At 38.8% G+C, this 23900-nt stretch overlaps 1 protein-coding gene across 1 annotated transcript in view; it reads right to left on the reverse strand.

Annotated features, from left to right (window-relative positions):
* MORC1 (MORC family CW-type zinc finger 1) overlaps positions 1-23900 on the reverse strand; it is a 149709-nt gene that overhangs the window by 66720 nt on the left and 59089 nt on the right. The window contains exons 10-12 of the mRNA XM_043594091.1: positions 11432-11560; positions 8168-8273; positions 2839-2977 (exon numbers count right to left, since the gene is read on the reverse strand). Of these exons, the coding sequence (XP_043450026.1) occupies positions 2839-2977; positions 8168-8273; positions 11432-11560 (374 nt within the window). The remainder of the gene's footprint in view (positions 1-2838; positions 2978-8167; positions 8274-11431; positions 11561-23900) is intronic.

The raw sequence follows: 23900 nt of genomic DNA on the forward strand, positions 1-23900 counted from the left end.
TTTCATGGGTTATTTTTGTGAAAGGGGAATTGAGGTCACCTTCCAGAGGTCTTCTGTTCAGCAATTACCATATTTTATAATGAGTTACACAGTTTTTAAAAGAGAGACATGTCACACAGATGCTGAGTCTATTTTTTAAAATACATAAGTTTAGCATGTAATTTAGAGGATTGGCACCATGAAGGAACAAGTCAGTGCTAATCTCCAAGTCTTCATTTATAATGTTTTTCTCACCTAGAATGCCTGCCCGGTCATTTCCCTCTCTTCACCCTAAATAAACTTCAAGACACAAGTTAATTGCCATTCCTTCTTTTTTTCTTTTTTTTTTTAATTTTTTTTAATGTTTATTTATTTTTGAGAGAGGAAGAGACAGAGTGCAAGCTGGGGAGGGGCAGAGAGAGAGAGGGAGACACAGAATCTGAAGCAGGCTCCAGGCTCCAAGCTGCCCGCACAGAGCCCGATGCGGGGCTTGAACTCACGAACCTTGAGATCATGACCTGAGCCAAAGTCAGACACTCAACCGACTGAGCCACCCAGATGTCCCTGCCATTCCTTCTTCGAATCTTTTTTTGACTGAAGCTGCCCCCACTCTCTCCCTGTAATAAACCTCCATCATAGTTTCAGTTATGATCAGACAAGTACTGAACTAGTATTATGTTACAATGGTTACTAATTTTCTTTTTTTTTTTTAAGTTTGTTTATTTTGAGAGAGAGAGAGAGAGAGAGAGAGAGAGAGAGAGAGAGAGAGAGAGAACCCCAAGCAGGCTCTGTGCTACCAGCACAGAGCGCATTGTGGGACTTGAACTAATGAACTGTTGAGATCAAGACCTAAGCTGAAACTAAGAGTTGGATACTTAACCAACTGAGCCACCCAGGCACCCCTGGTCACTAATTTTCAAACAGCTGTTAGACTCGGTCTGCAAAAGAACTGTTTATTATCTGAACGTGTGTTCTATGATTGATTCAACAACTATTTATTGAGTACTTACTACTTGCCAGGAACAGTTTTCGGTAAGAGATTTACAGTAAACAAAACCAAGGTTATCCCTGAGCTCACAGAGCTCACGCTGTGGTATTAGAGTTACTCTGCATTTCCCACAATGCCTAGCATGGAACAGACCCAAAGGCAAGTGTGCACTCAATGATTACCTCAAAATTAACTGGTTGCCTACGGCTGGTGAACCTTAAACAAAGCTTTCCTTGATTAGCTCCAAAACAGGGTCAGCTAAGGGCACTGAGTGTTGAAAATGAGTTGAATATGTTAAGATTATTTTCACAAAAGAGGATGAGGAGGGTGAGGATTCTTACATCCTTTGAACTGATGGCAGCAAGTCTCTATGCACGTACCGCTAAACTTCTTTGTTTAAATTTAAAACAGACTGAATCTATAAACCTGGATCAAATTCGTTATGAAAAACTCAACTACCAAGAAAGAAAGAATAAGCAGAATGGATGGCCCAAATGTTACCCCAACAGCTACCATCAAAATCTCTACCTTAGTAATGAATAAAACAGCCAATACTAAACAAACAAAAGGGTAATTTAAGTCTTTGCAACTGGCAACTATTACTATCCAAGGGTCAGCTCTGACCTCCATTGGAAAGAAAAAAGTATCCAGAGACTGCAATAAAGATAGAATCAATTCAGGATATGCTGTCTGTCTTCACAAATCTACAGGAGTGCTAAACAAGAAATGAAAAACAAATGAAGACATTCCACATTGGAAAGATCTGACTGTACCTACTTGTTGATTAAAATAACTGCAGGCTATGATACCTTTACTTCCGACCTGTGTTATCAAACCCACGACTAGAGGCTCTAAGAACTGTAGAAATTTTCACCAGTTTCAGGGGACAGGGAATGCTTAAGAGAATATGTTTGCAAAGCGACTCTCAGTCAGGTCTTCCTGAGAGACCCAGAGACTCCAGACTAACAGGAAGGGTCAAGTTTCTTTGGTTGTGATCCCAAGTGGTGGCTGGGCTGATCTGCACAGCAGATCCCTACCTAGCAAAGTGGGAGAGGTAAGAAGATGAAATGAGGTGGAGAAGAAAGTTTATCTTCTAAAAAGCACAGGGAGACACATAATAATAAGGTATTAAGCCTGAGGATCATTTTTCCTGCTCCATAAGAGAATTTTCTATTCAAGTATTTTATTTCCTGACATTTACAGAGAGGTCAACACATTTGGACATATGCTGCTGACCTCCTCAGGTTCTATTTGAGGAGGTTGACAGGCTATATTTAAAAATGCTGAATTTGGGTGTTAAATCTATAAAGTAAACAGATCTAATTCCTTTATTAGTTAAGAGATTAAAATAATATTTCTGCATGCCACTTTTTCTTTCACTTGAAAATTGTCATGGTTACTTACATTTACTGATAGTAATGTCTTATTTATTGAATTTTCTTAACAATTAAGTGACATTGAGTTTCTATATTAATAGGCTAATATTTTTTAAAAGACCAATTCTTCACCTCAAAAATCGACTCTCAGGGAAGAGCACAATCTTGGGAAACACACAGACTTATGCCCCAGTCTTGACCATGTCGCCTATACCAGACTCTATGTGAATTTGCAGGTGGAAATAAATCTTCCTATTCCTCACGTGCACTGCTGTGTAGATGGGCTTAACTGTCACAGGTAGTATTTTTTTTAACAACTCACCTCCCTTTCTGAGCCCCTGGGGCACTGTGCTCCCTCCCAAACAGTCCTTAGCCCCAAAATGAAAAGCAGGTGACAAAAAAAGAAGGAAACAACCACTTTAGTTCATGTGCACACATAAAACCAACAGCTCAAAGAGTTTGGGTAGATTTTGGAAAGAATTAACAACAGCTCACCTGTGGCTGCTGTTCTGCCAGTCGATTGTGGTACCTTTGGACTGCCTCTCGAAGTTGTTTCTCTTTCTCATTGTTTGATGGTGACGCTCTGTTCATGGTGCCCAGGGGGATGGAAGGTAGGCTTTCTGCCTGATGACAACTTCACGATCAACAAGAAACAACATCAGGAGGAAATATCAAACTGTTTATTGTCTGTGAAAGATGACTTACTTCTATGAACAGATACTCCTTACGCCTTATATCCAAAACGTGACTACAAAGGAAGAGCACTGTATTGATGACTTTTGGCAGTACATGACATTACGTCTCCAGCCTGCATGGAAAAGAGCTTAAGGGAAAATGTGGAGGGTGGTATATTTACAAGAATGGGAGAACCTTCATTATTTTACCAATGCTTCATTTATCCTGCATTATCATGAAATGAGGCCTTTTGCAAAGATGTCCTCGGATAATTGAAGCTTATCTCATTATTGCCAAACATTTTTTCCCCGAGAAACTTTGGAGAGAAATCTCCATGTCTCTCTTAATGACACCAAATAATTCTGCTCTGGAACACATGGATCCCTTGTTTGAGAACTCAGGAGGGCTGTGAAGCACTGTGACCACTGTGGTGCCATGCAGGCACTCAGTCACAGCCTTGGGGGCTTACGGAGCCGTGCACAGCCCTTCATCACCGATCAGCCCCACACCCTGGCTGCAGCATGCTCCCAGCTCCCGCCCTTCTCTCCCTGCTGTTGTGGTAAACACACTTGCAGGGGCCTCTGTGCTGCCCAGTCTTACTGCTGTGCTGTTTCCAATCACTAGTTGGTTAACACACGTAGTATATAATCAAGTAGAACTGTACGTAAATGAACAGTAGGCAGACTGTGGACAAGAGCCTCCCTCGTTATGGTTCCATAAAATACTAACCACCTTTGAAACACATGGCTTGGGAGGTTTGGGGCATTTTGTTTTGTTTTGTTTTGTTTTGTTTTGTTATTTTCCTACTCTTGGTCACATGGCTATGTTCTGTAGACTTGAGTTAGCCAAACTATCAAAAAATTGATATATGATATTGTTTCTCTTGATAGCAAGGCTTGTCAAGGATAAGAAGTTCAACTCCCACCGGGCATGGCTTTTAGTCAGGGCATGACTGGGCATGTTCAGAAGTGGGGCAAAATGTCAAGGTGAATTCTGAGAGCCTGTTTTACACAAGGGTTTTTCTCTTATTTATACGAACCAAAAATAAGGGGGAAGGGACAAAGTTTGTATGAAATAAATGTGTTGTGAAGCTGGGACAGGGAGGAGGGGGCCAAGATTAGGAGGGCCTTCTCCCAGCTGAAACAGTGCTGGAGAAGCAGAGCAGATCAAACCCATGATTTGTGTTTTTCAGGGCTTCAGGGTATATTTTTCTTGCCCCTTAGGAGAAGGGAGTGAGGAACTGTGGTCAAATTCAAGCAGGACTGTGAAAAAGCACTTAATTCCACCCACATATGGTATTCGCTGTTATTGTGAGTTTCAAACAGAGGAGGCAACTAAACAAATCAGGAAGTATCTACTATATGTACAGCTACCTGCAGTGCTGATTTGAAGACATCTGTGGGGTGGTACCTATAGAGGTTTCTATTTTGAGCAAAAACCCTGTGGCAACATGCAGTTTTTATTCAGAAAAGAATAACCTCAAGTATTTTAATAAAACACAATCCTGTCAATTATCTTTAGTTAAAGATTTTGGGAAGCAAATTAAATTTTAACTTGCAACACGACCCATGAATATTTTTAAATATCGTTCTCACAATGCAGACTTCTTTGGTTCAAATGATAAGCATCATTCTTACCCTGTTGGTGATCCCCATTTATAAATGCAGATAAACACAGAGCATGAATGGAATGGAAGTATACTGATACCTATTTCTCAGCTACTGTGATAAAAAATGTCTAGCCTCCCTCGGAAGAAGAAAAAAAAAAAAGAAAAGAGAGAAAAAAAAAAGAGGTTAGAGAGGGAGAGAGCCAAAGCATAAGAGACTCTTAAAAACTAAGAACAAACTGAGGGTTGATGGGGGTGGGAGGGAGGGAAGGGTGGGTGATGGGTATTGAGGAGGGCACTTTTTGGGATGAGCACTGGGTGTTGTATGGAAACCAATTTGACAATAAATTTCATATTAAAAATAAAAATAAAGTGGAAACGAAAAACAGGCTCTGGTGGCCCAAAAAGGAATGGTTTCATTTTACCTGCTGGGTCAACTCTGAATACTACCATTTGTAAAATGGTATGTTTTGTCACTATAGAGTATATAACTGGCATTAGGCTTCCTGAAATATAAAAAGATGCCTTCAGAATCTAAAAAAAACAAGACAAACGAATACATAAAAAGCAGAATCAGACCTATAGATACAGAGAACAACCCGGCAGTTGCCAGAGGGAAAGGGGTGGGGCATGGGCAAAATGGGTGAAGGGCAGTGGGAGATACAGGCTTCCAGTGATGGAATGAATAAGTCTCAGGCATAAAAGGTACAGCGTAGGGAATATAGTCAATGATACTGTAACAGTGTTGTGTGGTGAGGGATGGTAGCTACACCTGTGGTGAACATAGAGCAAGGTATATAGATGTTGAATCACTGTGTTGCACACTTTGAAACTAACGTAACATTGTGTATAATGTTACTCAAATAAAAAAAATTTGAAACACACACAAAGAGGATGCCTTTGGAGACTGGATGTGATAAGGCAGAAAGAGTACAAGTTTACACCTACAGCTTTAGCTTCAAATTTTAGCTCTGGAGAGGAATCCTGGACAAGTCACAGGGCCTCTCTTTGTCTCCTCCTCTGAGAAATGGTGAAAGTTCATACAGTTATTGTAAACGGGAAATGAGATAATATATGTAATTGCTTTGTAAGAAAAAGCTGTTATTATATTTCCTGCCTAAATTCTGGTTACACAGATTGTTCATTCAAATGCTGTTCATTGCTATTAACCCTACTGACAATTGGCAATTAACTGCTGACCATAACACTATATTTTCTATAAATACAGATGATGCCACTTTTTGCCATTACTCTGGCCTTCCATTCATCAAATGTTGTCTAAAAACTATACTGCATTTCTCATCACTTTAATACACCAATTTCATGTGATTCTATCCAAATCGAATGGCACAGGGTGTTGCTATTTCATGGTGTATTCTCAAAGCACATAGGTCCATCCTACCATATTGAATTGGAACTATTAATGACTTTCAATAAAGTGTCAACTCTCTAGTAATTGCCCTCATAATCAGGAGTTTTTCTTTATATATCTCCTAAATCTCTTGCTGGCACATTAAGCATATTTTTTGTCCTAATCTTTTCAGTGCAAATGAAATACACATGGTCAAAATTATGTCAGCATATTTCAAGAATCAAGGACATAAATTATAAATATAAGATGACTCTCTGCATTTTAGGCTTTGAGAGACCATCAGTTTTCTGTCGATGTGGCTAAATTTATCTTGCCTGTCATCACAAGGGGCACTGTAATGCAGCTTTGAAACTAATTTTGCTATGTTCTCTGATGGCATCACCACATTTCAAGAAGAGGGTGAGAGTGTGCCAATCCAGGGACAATGGTAAGCTGGAGGTAAAGAAAGCTGTAGAGGACAGATTCCAGTTCTGTGAGTCCAAGAATGCCCAAGGCTGGGCTAAGAAGTCACAGATATATGTTAGACGTGTGGGGAGGGATCTCAATTCTTATAACTAAGAAGCCCCCAGTAACCAGAAAATTAGTAAATTGTCTTTCTAAGGGACTCAGCTGGACCCAGAGAAGATACAAAAGGTACTATGGTTACACCCCATCCTAAATGATAGAAAGTCAATTTCAAGAGAGGTTCTGTTACCTGTTCAAGGTTTCACAGCTAATGGAGCCAGGCGTCAATCCCAGGCAGCCTGGCCTCAGAGTCAGAACTCTAAACACTATCCTAATGATGCATGAAAAGTTTTTACCTCACAGGGAGGGATCAATACTATTAACTATTCTAAATACTGAAATTGAGCCAACTCATGGTTCCTATGTGGGAGATATTTAAGTTTCAAGTTAGGGCTAGAAACTGGTGACAAGTCAGAAGACCCTGGCCAGTAGCTTTAGCAACATGTTTCTCAGCCCCCATCTGGATTTCAGCTTTCACTTCTGTAAAATGAAGGAACGAGACCAGATCAGTAGTGTCTAATCATGCTCGCTGCAGCTCTAAAGCTCAAAGCTCTAAGCTCCCCAGAGCTTTGTACAGAGAGTACAGAACAGAAATGATAAGTGGATGTCTTTGGCCCCCAGATTTCCAGCTTCCATTTCAATCAGGAAAGTTTTGCACTTATCTTATAGATTTGGGGTCTGAGATAAATGTTATGTGGAAAATAAACAAACAAACAAGCAAGTTCTCCTGTAAAACAAGAAATAAGACTGAAAACCCCCAGGCCATCTAAGAGTCCTTACCACTTCTGGCATTTTCCTTTTTTTTTTCCCTCTTTTTTCTTTAATTTCATTTTTTTTTATTTTTTAAAATTTACATCCAAATGGCATTCTCCTTAGTCTCTAAATATGGCTAACCTGAGGACTCCAGGTGGAAGGGGTTTTAGCAGCAGTTTCTAAAATTTTTTTAAAATTTTCTCTCTCTTGGTTTTTTGTTTGTTTGTTTGTTTGTTTTAAGGCTAGATAAAAATAACCAAACAGGAATTATTACACTAATGTCTATATTTGCAATATTGATCCACTTATGCAGGCCAAAAACTTAGGACAAACTCTATGGAGAAGCAATGTTTGAATTAGGGGTGCCTTCATTAAAAGGGGGTACTCACTCTTTTCTCCCCAAGGAAAGTCACAGAAGTCTAACAGGCCAGTAATAACAGTGACATTCATCAATACTTAATCAGTCTTTTTCCTGTTTTAGTCTGAACTTCTTCCTCCAGGAGCACAAAGCAATGAAATCAATATGTGACTTAAACAGAAAAAAGCACATGGTCTAACAGGCTAGTGCCCCTGGAGACACCCTCTGGATAAGACTCCTTTATGATAAAGCCATACATTGTGTGAAAATGAACTGGAAGGCAGAACTCAAACACTGGGTCATGGTCTCCTGCTGCACACGTTGCACACAGCTGCACGTCCCCAAAGTTTGCAAATAGTTACATCCAGGTCTCTTATCTTGATGGAAAAGTACATTAACAAAGTGTCTCTCCATAGGTGGCAGAGAGATAGAAACAGTACACAGGGATGATAGCTATTAAGCTAAGACATCTATAGCTGAAATTTCCTAGTCTCATACATAATTATGTTAGGAATTAAAAATGGATAAAGAATTTTAGAAAACTATCAAAAACTACCTGTTTTCCAAGATGTTAGGATTATTTGCACAAATCCAGAGATCAAAAAATTCTTTTTCCTGATAATTGATAGAAGAAGGCAAGACTCTCCATTTAAGGCAAAGATCTGAGAATGAAAACAAAATCACACACAAGAAAGACCACAATCAGAAGTGAACCTAGCACAGTTACATGGCTGATTGCACATACCAAAAGTATGAGGTATCTTTTGAAACAAAGCAAGTTAATCTATCATCACATACCTTTTATGTTTGATAGCACAACTAGTCTGGGATTCTATGAGCTACACTGGGGCACCACCACCAATAAATTATTGTTATTATTATTGTTTTGTCATTGTTGTTATTGCTGAAGTTCTTTCCAGTTGGTTTCTGCTACTTTCAGCCAAAAGAATCTTAACTAATAGATTCCTCTCCACGTCTTCTTGAACAGGGGAACATTTCTAGTGACTTGACTCTTCCATTTTCTCTGATTCAGTATTTCTCTACTGCCAACACCACTTTCCATCTCCAACCACATGACTAACATAACAAGGAAAATCAAGTTCTCTGAACAGTTCACACAGTTTCTTTTCCTGTGTTTGTCTCCCGCTCTTACTCTACTCTCCAGCCTACAGTTCGGTTTATGACCTCATTTGTCTATTTCTTCCTTTCACTCCTTCATACCTTTAGGACCAAGGGACTCCACTCTTTCCAGGATTAACGCTAATCCTGAAATCTATCCACATACACAGCTAATGGCTCTTAGGTAAACATTTTCCCTGTTCGCCTATGATGGAAACAGTTTGCACACTGGTTCAAGTCACACAGCGTTCAAGTCACAGTGGTTAAGAACTGGAATAGCTCAGGAGCCTGGCTGGCTCAGTCGGTTAAGCTTCCAACTGCGGCTCAGGTCACGATCTCACGGTTCGTGGGTTTGAGGTCTGTGTCGGGCTTTCTGCTGACAACTCGAAGCCTGGAGCCTGCTTTGGATTCTGTGCCCCTCTCTCTCTGCCCCTCCACAGCTTGCACTCTGTTTCTGTGTCTCTCTCTCAAAAATAAACAAAAACATTAAAAAGGTTTTTTTTAAAGGGAACTGGAATAGTTCTACCACTTGCTACCCCCATGATTCTGGATGAACTACTTCTCTGTGCTTCAGTATCATTGTCTGTAACAAGATATTAATATTAGCACTTACCTAAAAGAATTGTTAAGGATTAAATGGCATAACAATTTTAAGAGCCAACATTGCGAGGCACTATTTATGACGCTAAATTTTATGTGTCAATTTGACTGGGCCGTGGCATACCCAGATATTTGGTCATACATTATTCCGAGTGTGTCTGTGAGGATGTTTGGGATGAGAACAACTCTTGCATTGGTAGACTGAGTTAAAAAGATTACCCTTCCTAATGTGGGCCTGAAGGCCTGAATAGAACTCAAAAAGGGTTACTGTCTTCTAAGAAAGAAGGAATTTTTTCTTCTTGACTGTCCTCACATTGAGCTGAGACATCAATTTTTTCGTGACTTCCGACTCAAACTAAAACATCGGCTCGTCCTGGGTAACAAGGCTGTCAACATTCAGACTCGAACCATATTACTGGGTCTCCTGGCCCTCAGGCCTTCAGCCTCAAACTGGAGTTAAATCAATGGCTCTCTTGGGTCTCCAGCTTGCTGACTGCAGGTCTCGGGACTCTTTAGTCTCCTTAATCATGTGAACCAATTCCCTATAATTAATATCTATCCATCTATTCACCTCTCCTTTCGGTTCTGGTTCTCTGGAGGACCCTAATATGCCATCCTAAGCACTTAGTAAATTTTGCATGTGTTAATTCATATTATTTTCATCGAACTGTATGATTTAGCTACAAATGCTAACCCCATTTTAAGAGTCTAAACACTAAGGTTTAAAGAAGGTAAGGAATTTGCCCAATTTCATACAGCTCTTGGGTACTAGAGGCTGGATTCTGACAGTACCCCGCAAACATCAAAAACACACAGAAATTTTCAGCTATTATTAATACCATCCGATAGACTGTTGCATATAGTCATCAATTTCCTCAATTATACCTTCTAAATACATGCCATGTATGTTCCTCTCAAATCCCACGGCTGTGCCATTCTTCAAACATGTACAATTTCTCCCCTGGATCCTGGATTATGCCCATGGCATAACCTGACCTCAACCTTTGCTCTAGCTCTCCTCCAAATCATCCTGCACTGGGCTGCCAGAGCAAGCTTCCTACAACTTACAAACGACAGTCAGGTCCTCTTTGGATCATCCCAGGGATGAGGTCGGAGAAGTGTTCCCTCGACACTGTGTAAACAACTACAAAATTGTGCACACGGCGTGCACTTTCTTTGTTTGCCTGGCTGCCTTCTCCACTGGATGGCAGACTCCTTGCAGATAGAAGAGAGTGTCTTTAGTTCTCTAACCCTCTGTATAGTGGCTGGAAGATGTATCAGAGACATGCACTAAGTGCTGAATGCTTCAGTGATGTCTGTTGTTCTTATACTGAAACACTTCCAAAGACTCTTCATTACTTATCAGAGTAAACACTTCTTACTCTGGCCTTTAAGTCACTCTAATTAAAGTTTACTCAACCTACTCTTAGCTTTTATTATTAATTCATCATTCATTCAGTAGCTAACTTCTAAGTACTAGTTAACACAGTGCTACATATTGAAATTTTTTGAACGACTGTATCTATTATTCTATGACAAAAATTTTAGTTGAAGTATCCACTTGATATTAACACACATGTCCCACTACATCTCTGCCTGTCAAAATTCTACCTTAGACAGAGGTAGAGGAAGACAGTGGGGGAGCGGAAGGAGCCTAGGCTGACCTTGTCGCATGAACACAACCAGATAACTATCAAATCATCCTGAATGCCCCAGGAATAGACCTGACGGACCTGATGACTGGCAGAACAAACTCCACAACCAAAGGGAGAGAGGAGGCCACATCGAAGAAGTTAAAAAAAATTCTACTTTAAAGACCATAGCACAAGCACCTCTATCACAAAGCCTGGCCTCAACTTCCTCCACCTCCCTTTTGGAATCCTCAAATAATTTTATGCCTCTTTGATGTCACTTACCTAATTTTTATTTTTATTACAATTCGTTTCATGTGTATCTTAACCTCTCTCCTAGACCCTAACCCCTTTGAAAGCAAGAACCCTATCCTACCCACGTTTGTCTTTCTCACACCCCATTTTTAACACAATGACTTGCATACTGACTCACTAAGTGTTTGCTGATTGGAATGGAATTCAACACTCACCACACTGAATGATGAATGGTATGGCCATGGCTTGTCTTCTTTGATACTGAATAGAATCTAAAGATTTCTCTACATCCTTGTTATTCTGGTATCCAAATTCATTCCAAAACCGTGTTAGATTTCTATTACCTAAAAAAGAAAAGGCAAAAATTAATGAAAGAAAATAAATCAACAAGATCAGGATTGATAAGCAAAGTTGAATACAAACACGTGTATATACAGTACGATCTCAACTATGTAAAAACTAGTACATAGACAGAAATAAGAAATAAAAGTATTAACATTAGTTTTCTCTGAGTATGAGTGAAATTTGTCTTCTTTATACTTTCTCACATTTCCCAACCTAAATACAATCAACATATTATTATATTTGTTATAATGGCACAATATTTTTATAACAAAATTAAAAACAATAGCAGTTATAAAAGCATATACATACCTCTACTATTGCAATAAAATACATTGATATTTAAGGCTCTTTTCTTAAATACTCCCAGAAGCAACTGTACTTGTTAAACTTAAAGGCCACCCTGAAGACTATTGGTTTAGTGCGGTGCCTGGGTGGCTTAGTCGGTTGAGTATCCGACTTCGGCTCAGGTCACAGTCTCCTAGTTCATGAGTTCAAGCCCTGTTTTGGCCTCTCGGCTGTCAGCACAGAGCCTGCTTTGGATCTTCTGTCCCCGACTCTCTCTGCCCCTCCTTTGCTTATACTCTCTCAAAACTGAATAAACATTTAAAAAAAAGACCATTGGTATAGATATTTATCATCTGGCCTCATAGCTACAGTTTCTTCATCTTTATTTTAGCTCTGGTTCTTTTTCCTTACAGTCTTTTATGCCCTAGCCTTGGCCCAGATTCTATACTCCCTCCTTGCTTAGAAACAACACTTGTCAAGGAGGACCATTAGGAGCCCTTCTTAAGAGGTTGTGTTCTTATCCTTTGATCCAGCTACTGCACTGGTAGGACTCTTCCCTACAAACACACAAAATAAATAAACATACAATATGTATTACAACACTGTTTGGAATAGCAAGAACAACAACAAAAAGTGGAAACAACATAAAAGCCTAAAGAGGAAATGGTAAATGCTATTTCCAAACAAGGGGATACAAGGCGATCTTTAAAACAGGTAGTTAGAGCTAAATGCACAGCTGTTTCAAGACCTTTTGGATAGAACGCTAATGATATTTTTTTTTTTTAAAAAAGACATAAAACAGAATACCTAGTATAATCAATTTTTGTCATTTATTAAAAGTTTATACATACACAATTTTGATGGGCACACCTTTCTATTCCTAAAAGAAACAACAGGAAGTTTTAATAGTAGATGCTACCGGAGAGAGGTTGAGAGGTTGAGAAGGCCAAGGAAGACACTTTCACTTTCCATTTTTAACTTTCTGCATGCTTTGTTGTTTTTTTTAATTTTTTAAAAGTTTATTTAGGGGCGCCTGGGTGGCGCAGTCGGTTGAGCATCTGACTTCAGCCAGGTCATGATCTCGCGGTCTGTGAGTTCGAGCCCCGCGTCGGGCTCTGGGCTGATGGCTCAGAGCCTGGAGCCTGTTTCCGATTCTGTGTCTCCCTCTCTCTCTGCCCCTCCCCCATTCATGCTCTGTCTCTCTCTGTCCCAAAAATAAATAAACGTTGAAAAAAAAAAGTTTATTTATATTTTGAGAGAGATCGAGAAAGCGTGAGTGGGGAAAGGCAGAGAGAGAGAGGGAGAGAGAGAATCCCAGACAGGTTCCACACCACCAGCACAGAGACTGATGCCGGGCTCAAACCCATGAAACAGTGAGATCATGACCTGAGTCGAAACCGAGATTTGGACTGAGCCACCCAGGCGCCCCCTGAACACTTTGTATATTTTTACATGGCATACATTACTTTAAAAATGCTTTTTAAAAAAAAGAACCTGTGCTTACCATTCTGTCCAATATGGTAACCACTAACCACACATGGCTACTAAGCACTTGAAAAGTGGCAGATATAAAACATTTCATCAATGTACAAGGTCAAAACAGTGAGGGTCTAACATACATACCTTGGAAATAAATATATGCAACAACCTGAACACAGGACTGTATAATCTATGCAGAATACAAATAAACATCCTTACCCCTTACTGTTCCTGTTAAAATTTAGGTCCAGAATGCTGTGTGCCATTAAGAGCAGCAAGGAAAGAATGCAGACTTCCAAAGGAACTATGAAATTGGGCCAGGCTGAAAGCTGTCCTCACAAATTCCCAGGTCTCCTCCCTTGTCTCTTCACGGAACCGCTAACAGCTCTCATGTCAAATTTCCCTTTGGACTCTGGTTCTTAGGCTTTTCTCAACTCAAACTCTTGGCTTTCTGCTAACTGTTCAGCAGGTAGTCTTGCCCCAGCCCCCAGACTCCACTTCTTCACTGCACACCAGATTCTGAAATGTTCTTTGGTGTCTGCTCAGGGCTTGTAAGACCTTGTTCTCTGATTTCCACATGAACTACTCAGTTCTTACTATGTCAAGGCAAGAGCTGCTGTTTAGATTAAAGTCAGGAGGCTTCAAGTGTTGTCTCTGCCACACATTAGTTGTATAATTGTGGGAAGCTACTGAATTTTCTGATCATAAAGTGAGTGTTTACAATAACTTGCTTTACAGGGTTATCATAAGGAATAAACGTGAAGGTGTATTGAAAACTACAGCACTCTTGGGCACCTGGGTGGCTCAGTCAGTTGAGCGTCCGACTTTGGCTCAGGTCACGATCTCACCATTCGTGAGTTCAGGCCCCGCGTCAGGCTCTGTGCTGACAGCTCAGAGCCTGGACCCTGCTTCGGATTCTGTGTCGTCCTCTCTCTCTGCTCCTCCCCTGCTCACACTTTGTCTCTCTCTCAAAAACATAAATAAATAAACATTAAAAAAAATTTTTTTTTAAACCTACAGCACTCTGCAGAAGTTTAAGCTGCTGCTGCATTATATTTGTCCTCTCTTTAAATATTGCTTCCCCAAGGAGGCTGTACCTTTTGAAAGGAGAAGTTGTGCTTTATAACTTTGCATGCCTTCAACACAGAGGTCAGCATCCTGCACGTAACAAGCCCTCAAAAAATGTTGCTTCTAATCTTGACAAAATATGTTATTGATATGCTGTTATGGTTTAAAATGAAGGTGAAACAATGTCTCTCCCTGAAACATTAACTGAACACAGTTAACACAGCCCAACTCAGTTCTATAACCAGTATCAACCACGAACCCCAACATAAATATTCTAAGGTTTGTGAAGCTACTAGGATGTTAGAAACACCGGCACACACCTCTCAAGGGTAGGATGATACTCTGTGATACACCACTCTTTTTTTTTTTTAATTTTTAAAAATGTTTATGTATTTATTTTGAGAGAGTGAGCAAGCAGGGGAGGGGCAGAGAGAGAGGGAAACAAAATCCCAAGAAGGTTCTGCACCATCAGCATGGAGCTCGATGTAGGGCTTGAACCCACAAACCATGAGATCACAGCCTGAGCCACAATCAAGAGTCGGACACTTAACTGACTGAGCCATCCAGGTGCCCCTTTAAAAAAAAAAATTGATGTTTATTTGTTTATGTGATCATACCACTCTTTAACACCTACATATTACATTTTAGTTTACTCTATGCCTATTTTTCCCTCTAGAGAGTGAAATCCTTAAAGACAGTGGCTATGTTAGGATCTTGTTTTCAGAGGCAGACACACAGAGCTTAAAGTTTACTTATAAGACTAAATAATACTGAAGAATAACTGGCGATCAAAGCAAAACATAGAACATTCAGTAGCCCAAACATCATGACCAGGCCTGATAGAAGACACACTAGTAGAGTAGATATCAGGATAAAGAAAACAACTAGAGTTATTCACTCAGGGTCAGAAATGGCTTTTTCTAACTCTCAACAGAACTTCAACTTTTCTTCAGATAGAAACTACTCAAACATGTACAACTTAAAACATGTTATTAAAACCAGTTTCCAAGGACTGGACACTGAAGACTAGGCAGATGCTTCATCAATGGGATTAAGTAAGCCAGAGATTGGCAGTACGAGGAACCCTATCATGACAGTTTCTTTTTTTTTTTTTTCTTTTTTTAATGTTTATTAATTTTTTTTTTTTTTTTTTTTTTTTTTTTTTTTGAGAAAGAGAGAGACAGAGCATGAGCAGGAGAGAGACAGAGAAAGAAGGAGACACAGAATCCCAAGCAGGCCCCAGGTTCTGAACTGTCAGCACGGAGCCCAATGTGGGCTCAAACTCACGAATAGCAAGATCATGACTTGAGCCGAAACCAGACGCTTAACCGGCTGAGCCACCCAGGTGCCCCTTATCACGTCAGTTTCTATTTTCTTTTATGTATTATTCAGTCTGTAGAGATTTATACAGATATCCCTGAAAAAAATTGCTCCCATAAAAGGGAACTTCCACCAGGCTATCAGTGGATTTTTCAGGAGAAACTTTGCAACCCAAGAGAGTGTGGGATGATATAATCAAAGTGCTGAAAAAAATGACAAGAACACCACGACCTACCAACCAAGAATAATTTACCCAGCAAAGCTGTCCTTCAGAAATTAAGGAGATGCCTAGAATTTCCAAAACACAAGCTGAGGGATTTCATTACCAGTAGACCTACTGTAACAAGAAATGCTACAGGGAATTTTTCAAGCTAAAATGAAAGGACACTATTTTAGTAACTTGAAAACATGAAAATATAAAACTCACTGGTAAAATATGTATATAGATTCAGAATGTTCTAATACTATGATGGTGGTGTATAAATCATTTAACTCTATTATAAGAGTTAGACAAAAGTATTAAAGATAACTATAGCTATAACTTCTTAATGGATACACAATATTTAAAACATGTGAACTGTGAAATAAAAAGCAAATAATGTTTGCGGGAAAGGGAGTAACAGGGTAGAGCTTTTGTATGCAATCGAAGTTAAGTTGTCTACTACACTTCAATTAAAAAAAAAGAACATTGACAGAATTCAATATCCTTTCATGATAAAAACTCTCAACAAATTAGGTTTAGAAGGAATGTACCTCAACACAATGAAGACCATTATGTCAAGCCAACAGCTAATATAGTATCATACTCAATAGCAAAAAGTTAAAATCTTTTCTTCACAATCAGGGAAAAGACAAGGATGACTACCCTCACCACTTCTAATCAACATTGTACTGGAAGTCCTAGCCAGAGCAATTAGATATGAAAAAAATAAACAGCATTCAAATCAGAAGTGAATAAGTAAAAAAAAAAAAATCTGGTTTGCAGATGACATGATAGTATAAATGGAAAATCTAAATACTCCCCCCAAAAAAGTGTTAGAACTCATCAAAACAAAAATTCAGTAAATCAAAGGATGCAAAACCAACATACTAAAATCGGTTGCTTTTCTGCCACTAACAATGAACTGAAAGAGGTAAGAAAGAGAAATTAAGAAAACTTTCTCATTTGCAAAGTAATGTTGAAAAAGAAAACCAAAGTGGGAGGCATCACAATCCTGGACTTTACCCTCTACTACAAAGCTATCATCATCAAGACAGTATGGTATTGGCTCAAAAACAGACACATAGGCCCAGAATTGGACCCAAAAAACATATGACAAACTAATCTTTGACAAAGCAGGAAAGAGTATCCAATGGAAAAAAGACACTCTCTTTAGCAAATGGTACTGGGAGAACTGGACAGCAACATGCAGAAGAATGAAACTGGACCACTTTCTTACATCATACACAAAAATAAAATCAAAGTGGATGAAAGACCTAAATGTGAGACACAAAATCATAAAAACCCTAGAGGAGAAAGCAGGCAACAAACTCTTTGACCTCAGCCACAGCAATTTCTTGTTCAACACATCTCTGAAGGCAAGGGAAATAAAAGCAAAAATGAACTATTGGGACCTCATCAAGATAAAAAGCATCTGCACTACAAAGGAAACAATCAACAAAACTAAAAGGCAACTAATGGAATGGGAAAAGATATTTGCAAACGAATATTGGATAAAGGGTTAGTATCCAAAATCTATAAACAACTTACCAAACTCAACACTCAAAAAACAAATAACACAGTGATGAAATGGGCAGAAGACATGAATAGACACTTTTCCAAAGAAGACATCCAGATGGCCAACAGACACATAAAAAGATGCTCAACGTCACTCATCATCAGGGAAATACAAATAAAAACCACAGTGAGATACCACCTCACACCAGTTAAAGTGTCTAAAATTAACAGCTCAGGAAACAACAGATGTTGGCGAGGATGTGGAGAAATGTGAACCCTCCTGCACTGTTGGTAGGAATGCAAACTGGTGCAGCTGCTCTGGAAAACAGTGTGAAGGTTCCTCAAAAAATTAAAATTAGAACCACACTATGACCCAGCAATAGCACAACTAGGAATTTATTCAAAGCATACAGGAATGCTGATTCATAGGGGCACATGTACCCCAATGTTTATAGCAGTGCTTTCAACAATAGCCAAATTATGGAAAGAACCCAAATGTCTATCAACTGATGAATGGATAAAGAAGATGTAGTTTATATACACAATGGAATACTACTTGGCAATGAGAAAGAATGAAATCCTGCCATTTGCAACAATGTGGATGGAACTTAGGCTAAGTGAAATAAGTTAGTCAGAGAAAGACAGATATCATATGTTTTCACTCATATGTGGAACTTGAGAAACTTAACAGAAGACCATGGGGGAAAGGAAGGGGAAAAAATAGCTTCAAACAGAGAGGGAAGCAAACCATAAGAGACTCTTAAATACAGAGAACAATCTGAGAGGTGATGGGCATTGAGGAGAGCACTTGTTGGGATGAGCACTGGGTGCTGTAGGTAAGCGATGAATCACAGGAATCTACCCCAAAACCAAGAGCACACTGTATATACCGTATGTTAACCAACTTGACAATAAATTATATTTATAAAAAAAATAATACTTAAGATTAAATTTAACCAAGGAGGTAAATGTCCAATACACTGACAACTGTAAGACACTGATGAAAGAAATTGAAAAGATACCAAATAAAGGAAGAATAACCCATGTTGTTGGGTTGGATGAATTCATATTTTTTAAATGTTCACATTACTGAAAGCAATCTACAGAATCAATACAAAAGAAGTACAAGAAACAATCTCCAAATCTGTATGGAACCACAGAAGACCTCAAATAACCAAGACGATCTTGAAAAAGAACAAAGCTGGATGCCTCAGCCTTCCTGATTTCAAAACATATTACAAAGCTGTGTATTTAAAACAGTATGGTAATGGCATAGAGGCAGACACATAGACCAATGGAACAGAACAGAAAGCCCAGAAATAAATCCCACCCATATATGATCAACTAATATTTGACAAGTGCACTGAGAACACACAATGGGGAAAGGAGAGTCTCTTCAATATAAAGCAGTGGAAAAACTAGATATCCACATGCAAAAAAACGAAACTGGGCCTGACACTAGATATAAAAATTAACTCAAAATGCATTAAAGACTTAACTTGATGGCACAAAAACAGACACATAGACCAATGGAATAGAATAGAAACCCCAGAACTAGACCCACAAACGTATGGCCAACTCATCTTTGACAAAGCAGGAAAGAACATCCAATGGAAAAAAGACAGCCTCTTTAACAAATGGTGCTGGGAGAACTGGACAGCAACATGCAGAAGGTTGAAACTAGACCACTTTCTCACACCATTCACAAAAATAAACTCAAAATGGATAAAGGACCTGAAGGTGAGACAGGAAACCATCAAAACCTTAGAGGAGAAAGCAGGAAAAGACCTCTCTGACCTCAGCCGTAGCAATCTCTTACTCGACACATCCCCAAAGGCAAGGGAATTAAAAGCAAAAGTGAATTACTGGGACCTTATGAAGATAAAAAGCTTCTGCACAGCCAAGGAAACAACCAACAAAACTAAAAGGCAACCAAGGGAATGGGAAAAGATATTCGCAAATGACATATCGGACAAAGGGCTAGTATCCAAAATCTATAAAGAGCTCACCAAACTCCACACCCGAAAAACAAATAACCCAGTGAAGAAATGGGCAGAAAACATGAATAGACACTTCTCTAAAGAAGACATCCGGATGGCCAACAGGCACATGAAAAGATGTTCAGCGTCGCTCCTTATCAGGGAAATACAAATCAAAACCACACTCAGGTATCACCTCACGCCAGTCAGAGTGGCCAAAATGAACAAATCAGGAGACTATAGATGCTGGAGAGGATGTGGAGAAACGGGAACCCTCTTGCACTGTTGGTGGGAATGCAAATTGGTGCAGCCGCTCTGGAAAGCAGTGTGGAGGTTCCTCAGAAAATTAAAAATAGACCTACCCTATGACCCAGCAATAGCACTGCTAGGAATTTATCCAAGGGATACAGGAGTACTGATGCATAGGGGCACTTGTACCCCAATGTTCATAGCAGCACTCTCAACAATAGCCAAATTATGGAAAGAGCCTAAATGTCCATCAACTGATGAATGGATAAAGAAATTGTGGTTTATATACACAGTGGAATATTACGTGGCAATGAGAAAAAATGAAATATGGCCTTTTGTAGCAACGTGGATGGAACTGGAGAGTGTGATGCTAAGTGAAATAAGCCATACAGAGAAAGACAGATACCATATGGTTTCACTCTTATGTGGATCCTGAGAAACTTAACAGGAACCCATGGGGGAGGGGAAGGAAAAAAAAAAAAAGAGGTTAGAATGGGAGAGAGCCAAAGCATAAGAGACTGTTAAAAACTGAGAACAAACTGAGGGTTGATGGGGGGTGGGAGGGAGGAGAGGGTGGGTGATAGGTATTGAGGAGGGCACCTTTTGGGATGAGCACTGGGTGTTGTATGGAAACCAATTTGTCAATAAAGTTCATAAAAAAAAAAATTTGAGGCACAGCCATAAAATAACCTTGTGTTATTAATAACTAAGATTGTACAATCAGGGAAGATTAGGGGTAGGATTAAAACCCAGAGCCTACTTCCGAGCTATGCTCCAAACTACAGTGTCAAAATTAATGTCAACCAATCCCTCTGTGATCCATTGAGGCTTTCATGATCTCAGTACATTTGAGAAGTATAGCATTAATTATGGAAAAATTAAATAGCTCAAATTAAAAAAAAAAAAAAAAAGACTTAACTTGAAGTCCTGAAACCATAAAATCCTAAAAGAAAACATAGGGAAAAAGCTTCTTGAGATTAGTCTGCTTTGGATACAACACCAAAAGCAAAGGTAACAAAAGCAAACAAATAACAAGAAAACAAAAATCAAACAAAAAACAAATGGGACTACATCAAACAGAAAAGCTTCTATACAGCAAAGAAAACAATCAACAAAACGAAAGGCAACATACAGAAAGGGGAAAATATTTGCAAACCATATATCTAATAAATATATTAATATTAATAGATATATTAATAAATATATCTAATATCTATTTTAATATCTAAAATATGCAAGGAACTCATACAATCCAACAGCAATAAACACATACATACATACCCACACTCTGATAATAAAATGGGCAAAAGACCTGAATATACACTTTTACAACAAAGATATACAAATGGCCAAAGGTACTTGAAAAGGTGTTTATCATCAGGGAAATGCAAATCAAAAGCACAATATATAATCTCATACCTCGTAGGATGGCTATTATCAAAAAGTTAGAGAGGGAGGGAGCCCAACCATAAGAGACTCTTAAAAACTGAGAATAAACTGAAGGTTGATGGGGGGTGGGAGGGAAGGGAAAGTGGGTGATAGGAATTGAGGAGGGCACCTGTTGGGATGAGCACTGGGTGTTGTATGCAAACCAATTTGACAGTAAATTTCATATTAAAAAAAGGAAAGCTTAACTTTAAAAAAAAAAAAAGAAGAGATACAAGTGTTGATGAGAAGGTGGAGAAAAGGGAACTCTCATGCACTGCTGGTGGGAATGTAAATTGGTACAACCATTATGGGAAACAGTATGGAGTTTTCTCAAAATATTAAAAATAGAACTACTATCCAACCCAGAAATCCCACTTTTGGACATATATCTGAAGGAAATGAAATCAGTGTCTTAAAGAGATCTTCAATATCACGTTCACTGCAGCATAGCCAAGATATAGAAATATGGAAACCTAGGGGCGCCTGGGTGGCTTGGTCAGTTAAGCGTCGACTTCGGCTCAGGTCATGATCTCACGGTCTGTGAGTTCGAGCCGCGCGTCAGGCTCTGTGTTGACAGCTCAGAGCCTGGAGCCTGTTTCAGATTCTGTGTCTCCCTCTCTCTCTGCTCCTCCCCTGTTCATGCTCTGTCTCTCTCTGTCTCAAAAATAAATAAACGTTAAAAAAAATTTTTTTAAAAGAAATATGGAAACCTGTATGTCCATTGATAGATGAAAATATGATTATATAGATAGAATATTATCCAGCCACAAACAGTTGGACATACTGCCATCTGCAACATGAAGGTCATTATGCTAAGTGAAATAAGCCAGAGAAAAACAAACAGTATATGGTATCTTTCATATATAGAAATCTAAAAAAAGCAAGTTGAATTCATAGAAACAGAAAGTAGAATGGTAGTTGTCAGTGGCTGTAGGGTAGGGGAAATAGGGAGATGCTGGTCAAACGGCACAAGCTTTCACTAATAAGATCAATAAGTTCTGAGGATCCAAGGTATGGCATGGTGCCTGTGGTTAGTACTGAAGGGTATACTTGAAATTCGTGAGGAGAGTAGATCTTAAGCAATCTAACTCCACACATACAAAAAAGACAACTGTGTGAGGTGAATGATGCATTAATTAACGTGATTATGGTAAATATTTCATAATGTATATGTATATCAAATCATCATATTGTACATTTTAAGTATCCACAATTTTTTGGTCAATTATACCCCAATAAAGCTGGGAAAAAAAATCCTTATCTATCTAGTCTGGCAAGAAATAATAAAATTTATAATAATAATAATTCATTAAACCAGGTTAGTCTTGACTAGTGGTATGATATATAATTATGGGCATTTGGTTACATATGTGGTTTTAATAACTGACGTTATTGTTAATGTATCTTAATGAGGATTTAATTGCCCTTTCATCCAGAAGTCAATTAAAAGAGCTGGAATTTCAAAATTTGGAAATTACTTGATTTTTAAAAATGTATCTTAAATATTTCTACCCACCTATAAAGAGTACTATGAAGAAAACTAAAAATTTATTAATTCCAAAATTATATCATTTGAACATCCTCAAGGTATTCCGATCAAAAAATTCAGTTTACTTTGTGAACAGGAAATGGCTGCAAGCATACAGGTGATATTCAAAATTATAAAACAATACATATCTTGAGATTTTTGTTTGAATAATCAACAAGCTTATTAAATTGGTAAAATAATTAGGAATTAATGCACACAGAATTAAAGTCCTAATTTCTAGAACAAGTATCTGAGAAAAACTGAAAATTTAATTTACTGCTAGTTATGTATGGGGTCCTTTATTCAGAAGATTTCTAATGCTTAAATTAATCTGGTTAATTTTTCAGGAGACTTTTAAAACTCAGGAAAAATAATGGGAACTGCCGCAATAACTTACTAAACATTTGCCAAACACCAGTAACTAAAAGAGCAGTTTCACAAAGACTGTGCCTCTTAAAAAGAAATGTAACACCCTCCTAGATGTCAGTTTCGTATCTATTCATAGAATGCACAAAGACATCCAGGGAATCAATTAGCCAAGAGGAGAAGTAATAAAATTCAGTAATAAGCTACCAAAGCAAAGCTTTGATGGTTTCAATCAAAATAAGGAAGGCTAAAACAGTTATGAAATCAAAGCACCAGGAAAATCATGAGATGAAGGTGCTTATCAAGTCTCTGACTTCAGGTAGTTCTGCAACTAAACAGATGATTATATTCTATTTTTAAAGATCTCCTGAGACAGAAATTACATATCTATTCTCTGGATATTGTAAATCATGCCTCCAGCTCTGTTGAAACTGTCCTGTTCATCATTACCCCTCATTCTTAGCTAAGTTAGATATCAGACCTTTTGTAAGCTGATCCATGTGTAACTGCTGATCATTTATATTCTTGATGGAATCTCTCAGGGATGGCAAACTGGTTTCAACGAAAAGGCCAACTCCAATCAGCTGGAAGTGATACCTGTACGCTCTTGTGAAGGGTCATGAAGCCAATGGCCACTTAGAAGGAAGAACTGCCATTACGGCTTAGAGAATCTGTGGGGCACGTATGAGAGCTGCTACGTATCCAGTTTTCCAAGTACTCTATTTAAATTGAAGGACAGCAAAGCAAGATGTCTTCAGTGGTGGCGAAGGTGCTTACAGCCCCATTCTCTCTCAGGTCTTCTGGCTGGTGTGAAGTGGGCTGGGCAAGTCTTACTTTATGGGGACAGTCAGTGGCAGAAGTAACTGGCAGCTACAGCCAGAATGTTTCCACTTCACTCTACTATGAGCACAGTAGGTTCC

This window comes from Prionailurus bengalensis, chromosome C2 (genome assembly GCF_016509475.1).
Source record: "Prionailurus bengalensis isolate Pbe53 chromosome C2, Fcat_Pben_1.1_paternal_pri, whole genome shotgun sequence".
NCBI lineage: Eukaryota > Metazoa > Chordata > Mammalia > Carnivora > Felidae > Prionailurus > Prionailurus bengalensis.